The sequence below is a fragment of the Trichomonas vaginalis genome, chromosome IV (genome assembly GCF_026262505.1).
Source record: "Trichomonas vaginalis G3 chromosome IV, whole genome shotgun sequence".
NCBI lineage: Eukaryota > Parabasalia > Trichomonadida > Trichomonadidae > Trichomonas > Trichomonas vaginalis.
The window spans coordinates 24,544,570-24,560,691 of NC_067206.1; the positions used below are offsets into that span (position 1 = coordinate 24,544,570).

The 16,122-nt window shown below is 28.8% G+C and overlaps 7 protein-coding genes across 7 annotated transcripts, besides 3 other annotated features; 5 read left to right on the forward strand and 2 right to left on the reverse strand.

The window, feature by feature from the left end:
- Positions 1-163: 163 nt before the first annotated feature.
- Positions 164-1,849, reverse strand: TVAGG3_0160640 (uncharacterized protein; the record flags this gene model as incomplete). Its single annotated transcript, XM_001302903.1, has 1 exon — positions 164-1,849. The coding sequence occupies one exon, from the start codon at positions 1,847-1,849 to the stop codon at positions 164-166; it is 1,686 nt and encodes a 561-aa protein (XP_001302904.1).
- A 399-nt stretch (positions 1,850-2,248) lies between these two features.
- On the reverse strand, positions 2,249-3,483 carry TVAGG3_0160650 (histone acetyltransferase protein; the record flags this gene model as incomplete). The annotated part of the gene is made up of 1 exon (XM_001302904.1): positions 2,290-3,390. One exon carries the CDS (start codon positions 3,388-3,390, stop codon positions 2,290-2,292), a length of 1,101 nt encoding a protein of 366 aa, XP_001302905.1.
- A 631-nt stretch (positions 3,484-4,114) lies between these two features.
- Positions 4,115-4,151: a mobile genetic element.
- Positions 4,115-4,151: a terminal%2Cinverted (terminal inverted repeat of Banshee-A3 transposon ID:TVAGG3_0160660).
- Positions 4,152-6,998: 2,847 nt separating this feature from the next.
- TVAGG3_0160670 (ankyrin repeat protein family) lies at positions 6,999-7,556 on the forward strand (the record flags this gene model as incomplete). The annotated part of the gene is made up of 1 exon (XM_001302905.1): positions 6,999-7,556. One exon carries the CDS (start codon positions 6,999-7,001, stop codon positions 7,554-7,556), a length of 558 nt encoding a protein of 185 aa, XP_001302906.1.
- A 1,058-nt stretch (positions 7,557-8,614) lies between these two features.
- On the forward strand, positions 8,615-9,724 carry TVAGG3_0160680 (uncharacterized protein; the record flags this gene model as incomplete). The annotated part of the gene is made up of 1 exon (XM_051224957.1): positions 8,615-9,724. One exon carries the CDS (start codon positions 8,615-8,617, stop codon positions 9,722-9,724), a length of 1,110 nt encoding a protein of 369 aa, XP_051109943.1.
- Positions 9,725-9,763: 39 nt separating this feature from the next.
- Positions 9,764-11,799, forward strand: TVAGG3_0160690 (DNA/RNA polymerase superfamily; the record flags this gene model as incomplete). The annotated part of the gene is made up of 1 exon (XM_051224958.1): positions 9,764-11,799. A coding segment is annotated over one exon (2,036 nt), but the record flags the coding sequence as incomplete, so codon positions are not given.
- An 859-nt stretch (positions 11,800-12,658) lies between these two features.
- On the forward strand, positions 12,659-13,231 carry TVAGG3_0160700 (DNA/RNA polymerase superfamily; the record flags this gene model as incomplete). The annotated part of the gene is made up of 1 exon (XM_051224959.1): positions 12,659-13,231. The coding sequence occupies one exon, from the start codon at positions 12,659-12,661 to the stop codon at positions 13,229-13,231; it is 573 nt and encodes a 190-aa protein (XP_051109945.1).
- Positions 13,232-14,209: 978 nt separating this feature from the next.
- Positions 14,210-16,122: part of a mobile genetic element that runs on past the window's edge.
- Positions 14,967-15,287, forward strand: TVAGG3_0160720 (uncharacterized protein; the record flags this gene model as incomplete). The annotated part of the gene is made up of 1 exon (XM_001327090.2): positions 14,967-15,287. The coding sequence occupies one exon, from the start codon at positions 14,967-14,969 to the stop codon at positions 15,285-15,287; it is 321 nt and encodes a 106-aa protein (XP_001327125.2).

Consider the following 16,122-nt stretch of genomic DNA (forward strand, 5'->3'; position numbering starts at 1 on the left):
ATCCCAAGTTTTGGCCATTTGATCTGTATAAGAGGTAATAGGTATACCTTTTATTATTATGATATTCATAAAATATATTGTATACTTTCTTCCAATTTAAATTAGAACATATGATTTTTTTGTTTTGAAGTTTTCTAGCATTAAAAATTAAAATATTAATTATTTACGTAAACATTTTGGCGCAGATGGAATTCAAAAATCCTCGGAAGTCATCTTTATCTTTGTCAAATGGTTCGTTTGAAATTTTTGCAACTTCAAGGCAAACATTTGCAAGATATTGTGACATTTCAACAAGATCTCCGATGTCTGTTCTTAACTTATTTACAGAATCAATAGTTTTTCTATTTTCTTCATTAAGTTTTCTGATAACAATTTTTTGAATTGTTTCTTTGAGAAGAGGTTGTTTCTTTCTCTCTAAAGCAATTTTATGTAGTTGTTCTTTTCTCTTTTGTTCTTCTTCTTGTCTCTTTAAATATTCGATTTGTTCATCTATATCGTTCATATTGTTAACAATATCTTCTAATTGTTTGCTTATTTCATCTACTTCTATCTGTTCTGTATCAACAATTTCTTGCTTCGATAAATCAGAAAGATGTTTATCGATCGCTTCTTGTTCTTTTCGCTTTTGTTCTTGATCCATTCTCTTTAAATATTCAATTTGTTCATCTATATCGTTCATATTGTTAACAATCTCTTCTGCTTGTTTGTTTATTTCATCTACTTCCATCAGCATTTGTTGTTGTTGCTCTTCTGTGATTCTGCCAAATTCTTTTTCAGTTCCCTCTTGATTCTTTTCTGATTCATTTATTTCGATTTGTGAATCATCTTGATTTAACTCTGAATCATCTGGCATTGAGTAAGTAATTGTTTGTGATTCTGCCCTCTTTGGAAACCATTTTTTGTCGAAAACCGGTTCTTTTCTCTGTTTCTTTATCTCTTCTTCTTCTTGTTTCTTTATCTCTTCTTCTTCTTGTTTCTTTATCTCTTCTTCTTCTTCTTGTTTCTTATTTATCTCTTCTTGCTGTTGTTGTTGTTTCTTCTTTGCTTCTTCTTTCTTCTTCTTCATTTGTGAAAGCATTTCCATGGCCATTTTAGCTGTTGCAGATTCTTGTGAACGTTGTGCCCTAATATTTTCTTTACTATAAGAACTTTTAGCTTTCTCTTCATGAGGTGGTTCTTGTTTCACTTCTTCCTCTGTTTTTTCATCAACACAGCCCTGATAATTATTTCTTCTTGGCCTTCGTGTTGGAGGTCTTCTATTTCTTGGTCCATTTGATACTTTTTCTTTTTGATTCTCTTCTTTTTCTTCTTCAACAATTATCTTTGTTTCTTCTTTATTTTCTTCAACGATTTTATTTGTTTCTTCATATGGAAGTTGTGTTTGTTGTGAGAATAAGTCATTCGGGATAATATCAAGATACTTGATTGTATAAGTGACATCTCTTGGAACAACTTCGCAGGTGTTTTTCATGATGTTATTCAAAGATTCATAAGAGTTACGAAGATAAATGTAGAAAGCATTAATATACATTTCATGATTATTTTTTAATGAAAAGATAGGTACTTCTAGTGTATACATTGGATCATTTTCAGAAATTTCATTTTGATAAAATTTTGTAATAATACGACTGTTAATGCCAAGCAGCTTCTGTTTGATAGTTAAAACAAATGAATATTCGATATTTGAAGTAGCTTCATCTTCTTGGTTAATAAAATTGAATAAATCGTCGATTTCTTCAAGAATTTCTTGTGATAAATCTTTGTATTTTTGCTCATTTAGTTTTCTCTTCACAAAACTAATGCAATTCTTTATGTTGCTTAGCTGAAAATTTCTTTTATTTTCATCCATTTTTTATGAGTTGGAAAAATTCTGAAAATTTGTCATTTTTAAAAATTCCAAGAATTTGAGAATCTTTATTGACTAAGAATATATTGTCTGTCAATGGGATTAACGTTTTTATTTTCCTGGTGAAGTGAATTTTTGACAAAGTGGAAAATCTTGGAATGCTATAGCTCTGGCAATCATGTGTTTACATACATTAAATTCCAATCAAGTAGTTGTGAAGAACTTGAATATATGTTACATCTTCAGAGGCTTTATACATATATTTTACTAATTAGTAAGATATTCCTACAGTTTGTCACTTCAAAAGAGACTGCAGTCCCTTAATATAACATATTTGGATGATATGAAATTTCAAAATTTGAAAATGAAATTTCAGTGTATTTTGAAAACAATTAACTAAAACAAAAATTTATAAAATAAAAACAAAACAAAACAAGGATAAATTACTTTGGTTTTGTTGAGATATGAGATCTCACTTTTTGAGAGGCCAAAAGTTGGTTTACGAATCTTTCCAACTCTATAGCACTCTTTCTGTACACGGATTCACCTTTATTATACATATAACAGTTCGAAAAAATTAGCCTTAAATCGGCTTCGAATTTCTGGAACGTTGTGTACTTTCCATCGTAAACGTTCTTCTCCAATGTTGACAGATCCATTGGGAACTTGATGATTTCGAAGTAATTTGGAGCTTCATTTTTAGAAACTGGCTTTCTAAAAGGCCATGAGCGTGAATGGTGCTTGACTTTGTCAACTACTATACGCATCTGGTCTGTAACATCGATTGTCGGCGTTGAATTAATGAGAACTCCGGAAAATCTTTTGATTGGCCAAACTCTGGTGATTCTAGTAGGATAATCTGGTAATAAGTCAGATGTCCATCTCAATTGAGCGTCAATTACATCGTTAATACGAAGATAATCTATGGAAGGATATAATTTACAGTGAATGAGCGTCGCGCCTTGGTAATCTTTAATGCAATGACGCCAAATTTGAGGGTCAAGGTTAATCTGAAGCGTAAAACCTTGACGATTGAAGTATCCGACTGCAGAATTATCTGCATATGTTAAAACATTATGAATTTGCATAGCTTGCATATAAGTCTTAACCTGCGACATAATATGAGATCCGTAGCCTTTAATTTGTCCAGTAGATGATACTGCGCAGAAAGCAATTTCGGCAAAATCTCGATCAAAGAAAGGTCTGAAGCAAATTCCTCCAAAAACCATGCCATCTAATATCAAAACACATGTGAAGTGGTTTTTGTTAAATACAAGCTTGGAAATGTAATTTTCTGGCATTTGTGATAATTCATGGTGAAAAATATTTCTTGCCATCGTTAACCATATGAGGCTTTGATCGGTGGAGTCATTTGTGATCAATCTGTATTGAATTTCGGTATCATATTCTCTGAAAGATTTGGATTTTATCGAAGGTTCAAGAGAAACGTTAAAATCTGTAGCGTCTAATCGGTGAAATTGAGGTTCTACATCTGGCCGCTCAGGATGGCCCCATGATGGATAAGGCCGGGATGAGGGTTTCATGAATGGCCGAGGCGGCGCAAAAATTCGACGCATTCAATGATTTGTTTACAATAATCGTTAATATTTGATATACGATTATATCTTGTATCAAATCAATATGATAACATTAGGCCATAAGTTTGCAAAATTTTCAAATAAGAAGATGATGATTAAAAGTTGTAAACTATTTAAGGGTCCACTGTAAAAATTGAAAGTCTCTCAAAATTGAGAGGCGATTTGCAAATAATCGTTATCGTCTTTTTTCGAAAATCCACTTTTCCTAGTGTTCTGATTAATATTTTGTGAATGTAACAATAAAGTATATGTTTTAGTAAGATGATAATACATTCTATCACTTCAAATCACATAAAAATTGCAAAATCAGCGAGTTTTATAAGAACATGATTTTTTCGAATTTTTTCGCTTCTGGATGCGTGTTTTGAAAAATAGATATTTTCGAATTTTGATTTTAACTTAAGTATAAATTTTATATTAGGAATTTTTTTGACCTATTTCCAATCATTAATTCCTAAGTTTTTCTAGGAATTTAATTGAGAAGAAATTAGGAAATTCGCTTTAATGCCATTACATCCTAATATTGTGATGCATGTAGTTTATATTTATTGAGGCTAATGCCGGAATATCGTGCATTTTATAAAAAATTCAAAGAATTGACAATTGGATAGCACAAATTTAATTCTCTAGACAAAGTATTATTGTCTATATATTCAAAGCATTATCCTTGTAATAAACAGAAATTCATCAAAAGTGACAGCTCTCAATTTTTTGACATTTGTAAATTCTAAATTGAATGAGAAAAATGAAATAATACTAAGCATAATACAATATTCTAGATTTAATTATAATTAGGAAAAAGTTAGTTTTGAGAGTACTTTTCATAGGCATATAGAATGAAATCTTCTGAAAAATAATATCACATAAACTCATATTATTTTCTAATATATAACTATTTTATATAAAAATCAAATTCAATGATCTTAAAAGCGAAGGATAAACCTCAAAATTTACGAATATAATGAGTGGGAATATAATGCTTATCTATCATAAAACCATATGAAATATCAATTTTTGCTTTACGCCTAATTTTTGACGACAATTAGCAAAAAATGTTAAATGTTAACACTCAGTCCATTTGAATATGAAAAATGAAATTGACTTTGATTAAATGTTTTTATTTATCATGCAATTCTTCTTGCGACCAAAGATTTGAATAAAACTTCAAAAAATAAGATAGCTTAAAAAATAATATACGGTAGTGTTTACTAATAGATGAATAGTATATAAATTCTATTAAAATGGATTTGATCCAAAAAAATATATAAAATTTGATCATAAATAAAATCGTTTTAAATTACTTCTTCATTTAAATTATAACAATTATTTTTGGTTTTATATCAGACTTCCTTTCTTTTTGATACTTAACATTGTTCCTAAATCTTAGCCGTTAAGGCTGTTCTGAAAATATTTTTTTTTTCGAAAAAATTCGAAAAAAATTCTTAAAATTCAAAAATCCCTTAATTCCTGAGGATTTTAGAAAAAAGTTTTTACATGAACATGTGTATATTATATGAAGTATATTGATAAGGTAAAAATCAAATTTTATTGCATATTCATCGAGAAAATAAACTAACGAATCCCTCAAAATTGAGAGGGTAATCCTCCTCCTCTCAAATAAACGTACATACGGGTGCACCCTTAATTCCTTTTATTTTATTTATGTGAATTTATGCGGCGTAAAAGTACTCCAACTCTCAAAACTTTATGGTTTTTGAATTTGAGCGACCAAAATTATAATAATTAAAATGTATATATAATGATATTAGGAATTGATCTATGCAAAAAATCGTAAACTATTCAAATAAAATTGTAAACTAATCAAAAAAATTCTGACATCGCCAAAAATATTACTCATTGTACATTGATAATCAAGGAAAACATGAAATTTTTGAAAAATATTTCTGAAAGAAAATACGTTATTTGACACTTTCGAAAAAAATTAAATTTCGAAAATTTTATTAGAAATTAGATTTCTCGAAACTTTTGAAGACTTTGTGAATTTTTGGATCGAGAGTTATTTAAATATTTTAGCTAAATCCTTTATTTTTATATAAATTATATCATTTATTTCAGTATATATTCTAATTATTTTTCCAGGTTTAATCCTTTAAACTCATGTTCTAATCAATTTCGCATCACATATATTATACACTTATTATAGCAAAATCCTTTCAAATCCTTCCCATGGAAAGTTTACCAAATTATTTAGCTCATTTCCTACTTTGAAACATTCTATATTAGAGAGTCATATTTTTATATATCATTATTTGGTATTTCACCAAGCTATTCAAGTATTCTGGCTTATATTTCTCCATTTTAAATTTAATTTTATGTTTTGGCATTGATAGAAAGCATCCCCTAATACCAAATCGTTTGGAATTCATTCATATTCAAATATAGCTAAATTTGTTAATATGAAATAATAACATTGAATTCTTTATCATAAATCACTCATTATCACACACATATGATATAAGCTCAACTAATATAATATATATTTCATTATTACTCCTTGATTCAATCTCCATGGGGCACCCTGAGTTGAGTGACTTCTGGCGTAAAATCTAATTTTGATTGTGATTTATTTACAATGAATGCGTTAGTTCGTTTTATCATTGGTTGAGAATCCTTATACATTAAGAATTTCTTTGATTAAACGGTTCTCTTACAAAAATCTTGAATGATTTTTATTTCAAACTCATTTTAGGATTAAACAAAAAGGAAAATATGCCGGTCAATTGTGAAGATGCCGATTTTACTGATTGCATTGTTGAAGGTGATTTTTCATCCAGCCGAAAATTCCAGAGTTTTTGAGAGTTTTACAAAAATTTTTAGTGTAAATATCCTGACAAACTCAGGAAAACATAAGTTTGCTAAAAGAAGGGAACGATAAGGAAATTGACAAAAATTCCAAAAGTGGGGAAACATTTACTAATTCTTCAAGTATTTTCCGCTTTAAACTAAATTTTAGCTTAATATCAGAGAATATGGAACTTATTTTACGAGTAATGGCAGTATAAGTTTTTAATAATCCGACATTTACAATGCTAAAATCATTTACTTTAAATCTAATGCTTAATCTTTTACATTTAAAAATTCGATAATGCGAGATTTTTCTTTCAAGTCAAAATACAAGTATGAATATTCAATAAAATTTCATAGTCATGAATTATGAGAAAGTTATAAACAAAAAGACTGATAAAAATGTAAAATTAAATTTTAGAAGTCTAGTATAGCTTTGAGCATACTTCATCGAAATATTTGAGATTTCTAATGCAAATTTCCTTGAATGTTGTATGTTACCTTGATTTGAATACTTATTATTTCATTATAGAACAATGTCTTATGTTCTAATTTTGTTTAAGAGTTCAAATTCATAGTCTTTCTATTAGAATACATTTCATAATGGTAAATCTTGAAAGGCACGAACATTGACATTCATGTGTCTACATACATTAAATGTAAAACAAGTGGTTGTGAAAGACTTGAATATAAGTTACAACTTTTGAAGGAATATTAGTCAATTTTTTTTTGATTAGTCAAAAATTTTAATGTTTTCAAATCCCCTTACTAAAGCATGCGAAGAAGGAAATCTCGATCGTATTAAATCTCTTATAGAAGGTAGTAACTATAAAGTAGAATCTTTAGGTTTACCACTCATTTATGCATCAAAAAAAGGTCATCTTGAAGTTGTTAATTATCTTATCTCTGTTGGTGCTGATAAAGAAGCAAAGTCTAATGGTGAAAATACTCCACTCATGTATGCATCATATCACGGTCATCTTGAAGTTGTTGAATATCTTATCTCAGTTGGAGCTAATAAAGAAGCAAAGAATAATGATGGATCTACACCACTCATTCTTGCATCACAAAAAGGTCATCTTGAAGTTGTTAAATATCTTATCTCTGTTGGAGCTGATAAAGAAGCAAAGAATAAAAATGGATCTACTCCACTCATTCTTGCGTCATATCATGGTCATCTTGAAGTTGTTAAATATCTTATCTCTATTGGAGCTGATAAAGAAGCAAAGGATAAAAATGGAAAAACTGCTCTTGATATCGCAAGGTTTTCTGTGAAAAAATACTTTTTGGGAGAAAAAACAGAATAGAGAATAATTATAGAGAACAATAAAATATTAAAAAATAATATCTATTGAAGTTCAAATAATTGTCTTAAAAATAAACAATATCCATTTGAGATTTGTGTTAAACATATTCAAAATATGTTTCACACTTTTTCTGAGAAGCTTCAAGCCGATAAAAAGTATGAATACATATATTAATAGGTTCTGATTTGATTAAGAAATATAGCATCGCTTAGAAATAGATATTTAACATTCTTTTTTTTAAGAAAAGAAGCATCGCCTTCAGATGATTCACTTTTAATCATGAATTGCTGTATAGTATTGGCGAAATGACATCCAAATTAAATATTGATTATGCATTGCTTTAATGATGTAAAGCTATTTTCCATATTTTATTTTGAGTCTTAATATTGTAAGTTATGCAAAGAATGGAGCCGTAAAATAAGTCATATTTATACGGCCAAAACTACCCTCAATTTTGAGAACTATTGCACGGTTTTGCCTCATACGGGCTTTGTTAGGCAGAATTCACACCTATCATTGACAATTTAATGAGCAGGATAATGTGGCTAATGAAAGGTATAAGTAGAGATTCAATAAACAAAAGTAGTATGGTATGACGGGTTGTGTGACTTTTTTTGTTACGTCTATATATAGATGAAGGTATATTTTCACATCTTCTATATAGAGATGATATAAAATTTTTTCTTACGTTTTTTAAGTCATGAATTCGTAAGAAAGCGCGACATTATTAAATAAATTAGTAATAAATATTATATACTAAACGCATTAAAAAATTAACATTAATTTTAAAATAATTTATTTTTTATCTTTTATAAAAGAAGCTATATATAGATGATGTCAGATATTCCGCGATTAATTAAACATTGTTTAAATCCTGAATGGAATCAATGGAGTCATAATCAAAGACCTCATAAACGAGTAAAAGAAATTAGAAATAATTATTTTCATGAATAAAAGATTCACTACCATAATGAAATAAAAAATAAAAAAATAAAAAAATAAACTTTAAAAATTCAATGTCTTACATTTTTGAATAATTTATTTTTAATTCGTATGAAATGAGCGTCAAAACTAACAACGTTAAAAAATTAGGATTCACAAACGAGGAAATAAAGGATATATTAGATGAGATGTGTTATGAAGTTAGTAAATATTATTTAAGAAATTGTCAAAAATTTGCCGAGTTATTAAATGATTTAGATTATGATGGAAAAATGAATAAAGATGATGTTATAAATTTCTTATATCCCACATCTGAAGAAGAAAAACCTAAAGAACCTGATGTTTTCCCTGAATATTATGAAGAACGGATTAAAGATGATGATGAATACAATGAAATTGAAAAACTGGAAAAAATAAGAGATGAAATAGATGAAAAAATTAAGGAATTAAGAGAAGTTGAAAAATATAATGAAAATGAAGTAGAGGGTTTAATGAATATCCCAGCTTCAGAATCAGAAGTACAGAAATCTCATGAAGAAAGATATAAAAATTATGTCTCAGAATCAACACAAAATTTATTAGATGGTGAAATAGACGAAACACTTTCAGAAGAAGGTACTAAATTTATTCGTAAACATAAGTTACAATTTATTGATAATGAAAAATACCCTTGTATCTTACTTTCACCCCCTCTCGATTCCGAAAAATTCAAAAAAGCTCTTAAAAACGTGACATATGCAACTAATACGATTAAGAAAGAAGATCATGATATTTACACAAATTATTATTTAAATAAATGCACAGGTGTTGATAAAGTTTTTGATTTATTAGATAAAATATCAAAAGAAACCATTGGAACCTATAAAATTTTGTGTGATTGTGGTTTCATTATTGAAGATACCAATAATGTTTCATATGAAAGAACAGCACCGAAGGAAGATGAAGTGGAAAGGTCTATACCATTCGTTATTAAGAATATAAAAGATATGAAAACTTATAAACATTATATTTATTCATTTATTTCAGAAAAAATGGAAGCAACCCATAAAACATCTTCTCATCATTTTATAGCTATTCATACATTCCTTTTCAAAGTTGTGAAATTAAATAAGACAGGAATTAGATTTAATGTATCAGGGTACGCATTCTTGAGTAAATTAAAATGTATTCGTCACGTCGCAGATGATAAAAATTTATGTGTTCTTAATTCATTTTATGGGCTTTAAAAAATAAACTTTATTTTTTAATTTTTTATTCTTACATAAATGAACAAAAACGGAACAGCTAAAATGAATGATAATCAAATTAGAGCAGAAGGTAGAAGGTTATTTAAACGCTTCTATAACATTCCTGATGGTGTTAATCCTAAAACTCGTAGAAGTTATTTAAATGAAGCAATAGATTCATATGAAGGGTTTGACATTTCATCAGAAAGTGAGAGATTAGCGAGAATGTTAAATGTTAATATTGATTTCTATTATTGTGATCCTCAACCAGAAGACGTGGACATAAATAAGGTAGACTTTCCATTAGTGGAATCAATAATGATAGATCCAGAATTTGAAACAGTAAATATTTTATTAACACAGAGTCCATGTGGAAAACTTCACGCTGACAGAATAACAGACGTTGAAGCACTCACCGGCTATAAAGTTTGTCCATATTGTAAAGAAGAAGTTTATTCTATCCGTGATGATCCAGAAAGGAAAAACCAAAGAAGATTTTTAAAGCATTGTGAGAAATGTAAAGAAAATAATGGAAGATTAATTCAAGACGTTCAATTGCAAAAGACCCAGCAACCATATGCACCACATATTACGAAACAGAAGATATATCAGTGGTTATTAGCTCACAATTTGCAGGAATATTATCAACCGACAAGATATTATATTACTTTTGACTTTGAAACATTAGAGACTAAGGAAGAATTACAACTTTCTGAGTGTGCAACTTTGAACGCTTACTTAAAACCATTCATGGTATCATCAACGGTTAAATTAAATGATAAAACATATACGAGGAATTTTTGCTTAACTTCGAGTGATTCTTTTATTTCTGATTGGATTGAGTTTTTATTTTCAACCTGTTCATTAGTTGCTAAATCAAATATGAGTCAATACAATGAATTATTGAAGTCGCAAACGGCGGGGACTTTGTTCCATACATTAAATGAAAGACAGAAGGAAGCATTTAAAGAACTTCTAGATGAGGAATTCAATAAAGTGAATATCATAGGTTTTAATTCGGGAAAGTTTGATTTAAATTTAATTCTTCGTGATTTAAACGCTGCAAAATGGAAAATAAAATCAATGCTGGGTTCATCTTCACAATTTAAGCAAGTCATTGTAAAGAAAACAAACGTTCCATATGAATTGAGATTTATTGACATCAGAAATTATATAGCGGGTGGGACATTAGACCAATTCACTCAAGATTTCGGAAACAATAAATCACGTGTTAAATCCTTTTTCCCTTATCAATTTATCACATGGGAGAATTACGAAGAAGAATTATATAAAGAGGAACCATTCACGAAAGATTCATTTTATTCAGCATTAACTCAAGAAACTATATCAGATAGTGATTATCAAATATATCTCAATGATGCTAAAAATTTTAAGAATAGATTAGAATATTTTATTCATTATTGCAATAAAGATGTTGAAATTATGATTGACTCAATCGATAAAATTATTGAAGAAACATTTGTTTATAAAATTGATATGCTTCATAATCTTTCTTTATCATCGAATGCTTCAATGATTCGTTACGCTTTAGCATATAAAGACTTTAATCCTAATGAAAAATATCCTGAGGAAGAGATAGAATCAAGTTTTGAATTAACGAAAAAGTATTGGAAATATAAAATTGAATCATATAAGAAACAAGATGAAAAAGCAGAAAGGGATACTAAAAATAATGTTTCAATGGATGATTTTCAATACTATCACGATTTAATCCTTTCATCTAAATGCAAAATGTGTGGTAAAGCGTTTACATATGCAAATAAACCAACATTGGATAGAATAGATAATGAAAAACCACATACCAAAGAAAATTGTCAGTTAATGTGTTGTTATTGCAATGTCGTAAAATCAAATAAAGATGAAGATGTTCAACGTTTAAGAATCAATTTAAGAAATTATGCATTAAAAAATAATTTACCAATGACTTTAGATTCAGTTGAAGCTTATCACATTCTCCGTAATGGAATTACTGGTGGTTTATCAAATGTTCAACACCGTGTTAATCTTAAAGGAATCACGCACATTAATAAACTTTCATATAATCCAGAAACTAAAACTGTATCAAATGAGGACACTTCCAACATCATGACTCATTTCGTTGGTGTTGATTTTAATTCATTATATCCTTCATCATTTTCATCTAATCCTCATGATTTCATTCAATATACTGACCATAAAATGTATATGCCGGGAAGATTGAATGGTGTTATCATTTGTGATACAGCAACAAAGAAAGCAAAAGCACTGGGAATAATTAAGAAGAAAAATACTTTATTCGTGGCTGAAGTAAAGGGTCACATTGATGAAAAATACATTAATGATTACATAAACTTTTTACCGATAATAAGAAACTTAGATATTATCACAGATGAAAAAACAATTGGTAGTTTTATGTATAATTACATGAAATCAAACAATCTACCAGTTGACCAGAAACAGAGGAAATTAACTCAGTTAGCATCAACACACAACCAATATCAATCATTTTCTTCTTATTATCTTTGGTATCTAATAGACAGATTTCATTTTATCATTGATGATATTCAATCAATTTTAACATTTACGAAAAACACTTGTTTTAATGAATTTGCGAACGAATTTATGAACGAAAGACAAAAGGCTGAATTAGAAGGAAATAAAGGAAAAAGTTTATTTTGCAAGATTTCGCTTAATGGATCATATGGTTACGATGCAATGAATACACAAAATTACGCAAAGACTAAAATAATGAATGCACAGAAGTCACGCGTTGCATGTATGTCAAATAAGTTTAAAAACATAAGAGAAATAGGTGAGGATACATATCAAGTGATGCTCAAAGATAGATTTTATAGATGTGATACATGTTTACAAGAGGCATTCTTCACTTTAGATAATGCTAAATACTGGTATTTGGTTTTCATTTATGATTTTATGTATAAATGCATGAATGTTAATCGTTTTCATTTCATTGAAGGTGATACTGATTCATCTTATTGGGCAATCGCTGGCGACCCAAATCTTCCTAACACTCAAGCATTTCAAGCAATTGTTACCGATAAACAATTTTATGATAAAAACATTTTCAAATTCGCACCTTTTGATTTCTTTTGTTTTGATGAGAAATTTAAACCTAAATTAAAGAATAAAGCCAAAGAAAAAGCACATGAGAAAAAATTATTGGGTTTAGCAATTGAGAAACAAGGTGATAACATGGTTGCTTTATGTCCTAAATGTTATACATCATTCAACGGTTCAATTGATGGGGGTGATTTTAAAAAGATTGCACAAAAAATGAAGGGTGTTAGTTTAAGACAAAATAAGCAATTAACACCTAAAAAATATTTGGATATAATAAATGATAAAGTGATATTTGATGGTCAGAATATTAATTTACAACTTAAAAACGGGTCAATGACTCGCTTAACAATCGGTAAGACTGCATTAACAGGAGCACACACTAAGGCTGTATGTTGTGAAAATGGATGTTGTATGCCATTTATTTAATACAATTTAAAAACGTAGGGGTTGAGTCATGAATTTAAAATTTTATTTTTAATAAAATGCCACAGAAGAGACAAAAGGAACCGTTAATGATGCGATTCAATATGTAAATGATGGTTTTGATACTATGATTCAAAGAGGTGGGCACCCTTAAAACATTTATTTTATTTTTATATAAATGGATAATGTAGATTTAGAAATTTTAATTGATGATTTAGTATTTAATCAAAATTTTCTTAGTTATTACGATTTAAAATCATATCTCCAAAAATATAATAATAATATAACGGGTGATGATATGGAATATTATTATCCATATTATAAAAATGAAATTTTGAAATATCATAATAAAATAATTTCTGAAATTAAAGACAAAATTAAAAATAATGAATATACAAAGGGAAAAACTAAATCACAACTTAAACAGTTGAAAGATTTCAAAAATAAAGTATTAACAGAAGAAGATATTGATGAATTATATAATTTATATAATCCTGAGCCGCAAAAGCCAAAGCCGAGGTCTAAAGTAGCAAATGTTCAACAGCTAAAGGAACAAAACGCCCAGGTTCTTCAGACCATAAATGATGCACAAGCTTTAATTTATGATTCATTAGTTAAACCATATTCAGCCCGACTTTTAAATGAAGATCAACTTTTGGAATTCATCCTTCAACATAAACTCGAAGCGGGAAAGTATATCAAACCTTTATATACAGCATATTTAAAACAAATGAATAGAATACATCCAGAATTAATGAAGGGGGGAATGAATTCCAAAATCAAAGCAGATAAAATTAAACCACTTGCAACACCAAAACCTCCAACGACAGTACCGCCTCCTCCTTCAGTTAATCCTTCATCATTCACTTTATTATATCCATTTCAAACATTAAAGAAGCAAAAAGATTTTAAAAAGGATTTCAAGATATTAAATAAACCAATTGACCCGAAAATTCAACCGTTAAAGGAAAATTTAGTCGCCCTTCATTTGCTCCATATCCATATTCATACGAAATCGATCATCTGGAATATTCAAAAGGAAACGTTACTTATTTATTTGCCATTAACATTAACACTAGATATTTATATTGCATTCCAGTGAAAGGGAAAACAGAACAGGAAACAAGAAGAGCTATTCAATACTTACTAGATCATGAAAGAGTAGATAATATCAGGGGTGATGGTGATAAAGGATTTCAGGCAACTATGACTCATTATTTCCCACAAATTAATTTTTTCTTTTCATCCTCTCCATATACGTTTCATAATAAAATAGTTGATGCGGTAATGAGAACTCTTAGAGATGTGTTAGGGGTTAACGGTCAGATATACTGGGATGGAAATCATGACTCCATCATACAACAGTTAGTATATTATTATAATAATACATGGCATAGAACTATAAACATGAAACCAGTGGAAATGAAAAATGATATTTCAAAAGAATGGGAATATATTAGAAAGCAAATGGAAAGGTTGAATGATGTTAAACGTGAACAAATTAATTCGGGGCTCATGAATTTTAAACAAGGAAATAAAGTTTTGATTCATCTCGATTATGGAAAAACTGATAAATCAATGACAAAAAGAAGACGAAGATTTGACACAATAGCTGAATTTGTTAGATATATTAACGGCAATGCATTAGTTGAAGTTGACAATAAATTAATAGAAATTCCGATTTATTTTATTACTCCATTATATTTAAATAATATTTAATTTTTTTATTTCGTAAGAAATGAGTGATAACAAAGCAGCCAAGAGTCCTGATTTAATTAAGATTCAGAGTCCAGACAATGAATATAAAAAGAAACTAAACAGAATTAAATCAAAAATATGCTATTACAAAAAGAAGTCGCAATGCGGTGGGGCTGATGCCCATAAAACTAATGGAACTGAAAACGATGAAGAGAGGAAAGAAATAATCGAAAAATTAGAAACTTACCGTTCAATCCTTAAACTGGGTGAAGCAAAAATAAAAGAATTTAATAGAATAAATAAATTGATTGGAAGAGATGAATTTAATAAAGATGAATTTTTAAACTCAATCCAAATTTAATTTTTATTCCTCTTCGACAACGTCTCTCTTTCCATCATTACTGCATAACCGCATCTTCTCAGTTTTAGTGGTTTGTTATTTTTAGCAAGTTCTCGCATCATTTTTATCGTTTCCTCCCTTGTTATGATTCGTGGTAAATTTTGAGCTTGTGGGGTATCCATTTATGATAAAAATAAAAATTTGTTATCAGTTATTTTATCGTTAATGGTTTTCAGGTTATTCAATAATTAATTATTTTTGAAGAACTGAAGGTGTTACCATGTTACCATGTGCTACCAGGTTAATTAACTTCTCTGAAAAAATGAGACAACATGACATTTTGACAACACAGGAGGAAGGTATTTTATCGTAAATGTTTTGTCATGATTTCATCGTAAACTCTATGTCAAACATGAACGTATATGTTTTGTCATGACTTCATCGTAATGAGCGTAAACTCTATGTCAAACATGAACGTAAACTCTATGTCAAGACTTCTTCGTATATGTTTTGTCAAGACTTCTTCATCGTAATGAGTGTAAATGACCCAAAAATAATGTTTACGTTAGCATGTTAGATCTAACCTGATATCTACCCTCATTTCTACCCTCATGAATTTTCATGAATTTTATATATTAATGTTTTCGTTAAGCCACTTTGTGCCGTCAGTCAGTCAGTTTAGGAAAGACTTTAGAAAGTTGTTGGAAAATAAGTCCTGGGAAGAGTATTATAAGGCATTTTGTGAAGAATATAGCAACCGCCGGAATTCAGACGGTTGTTTTTTTATACAAAATTCATGCAGGAAATTCTTGAGTTTTGGTTGAAAGAATACGGTCGAGCCACTTTTGGCTCCACC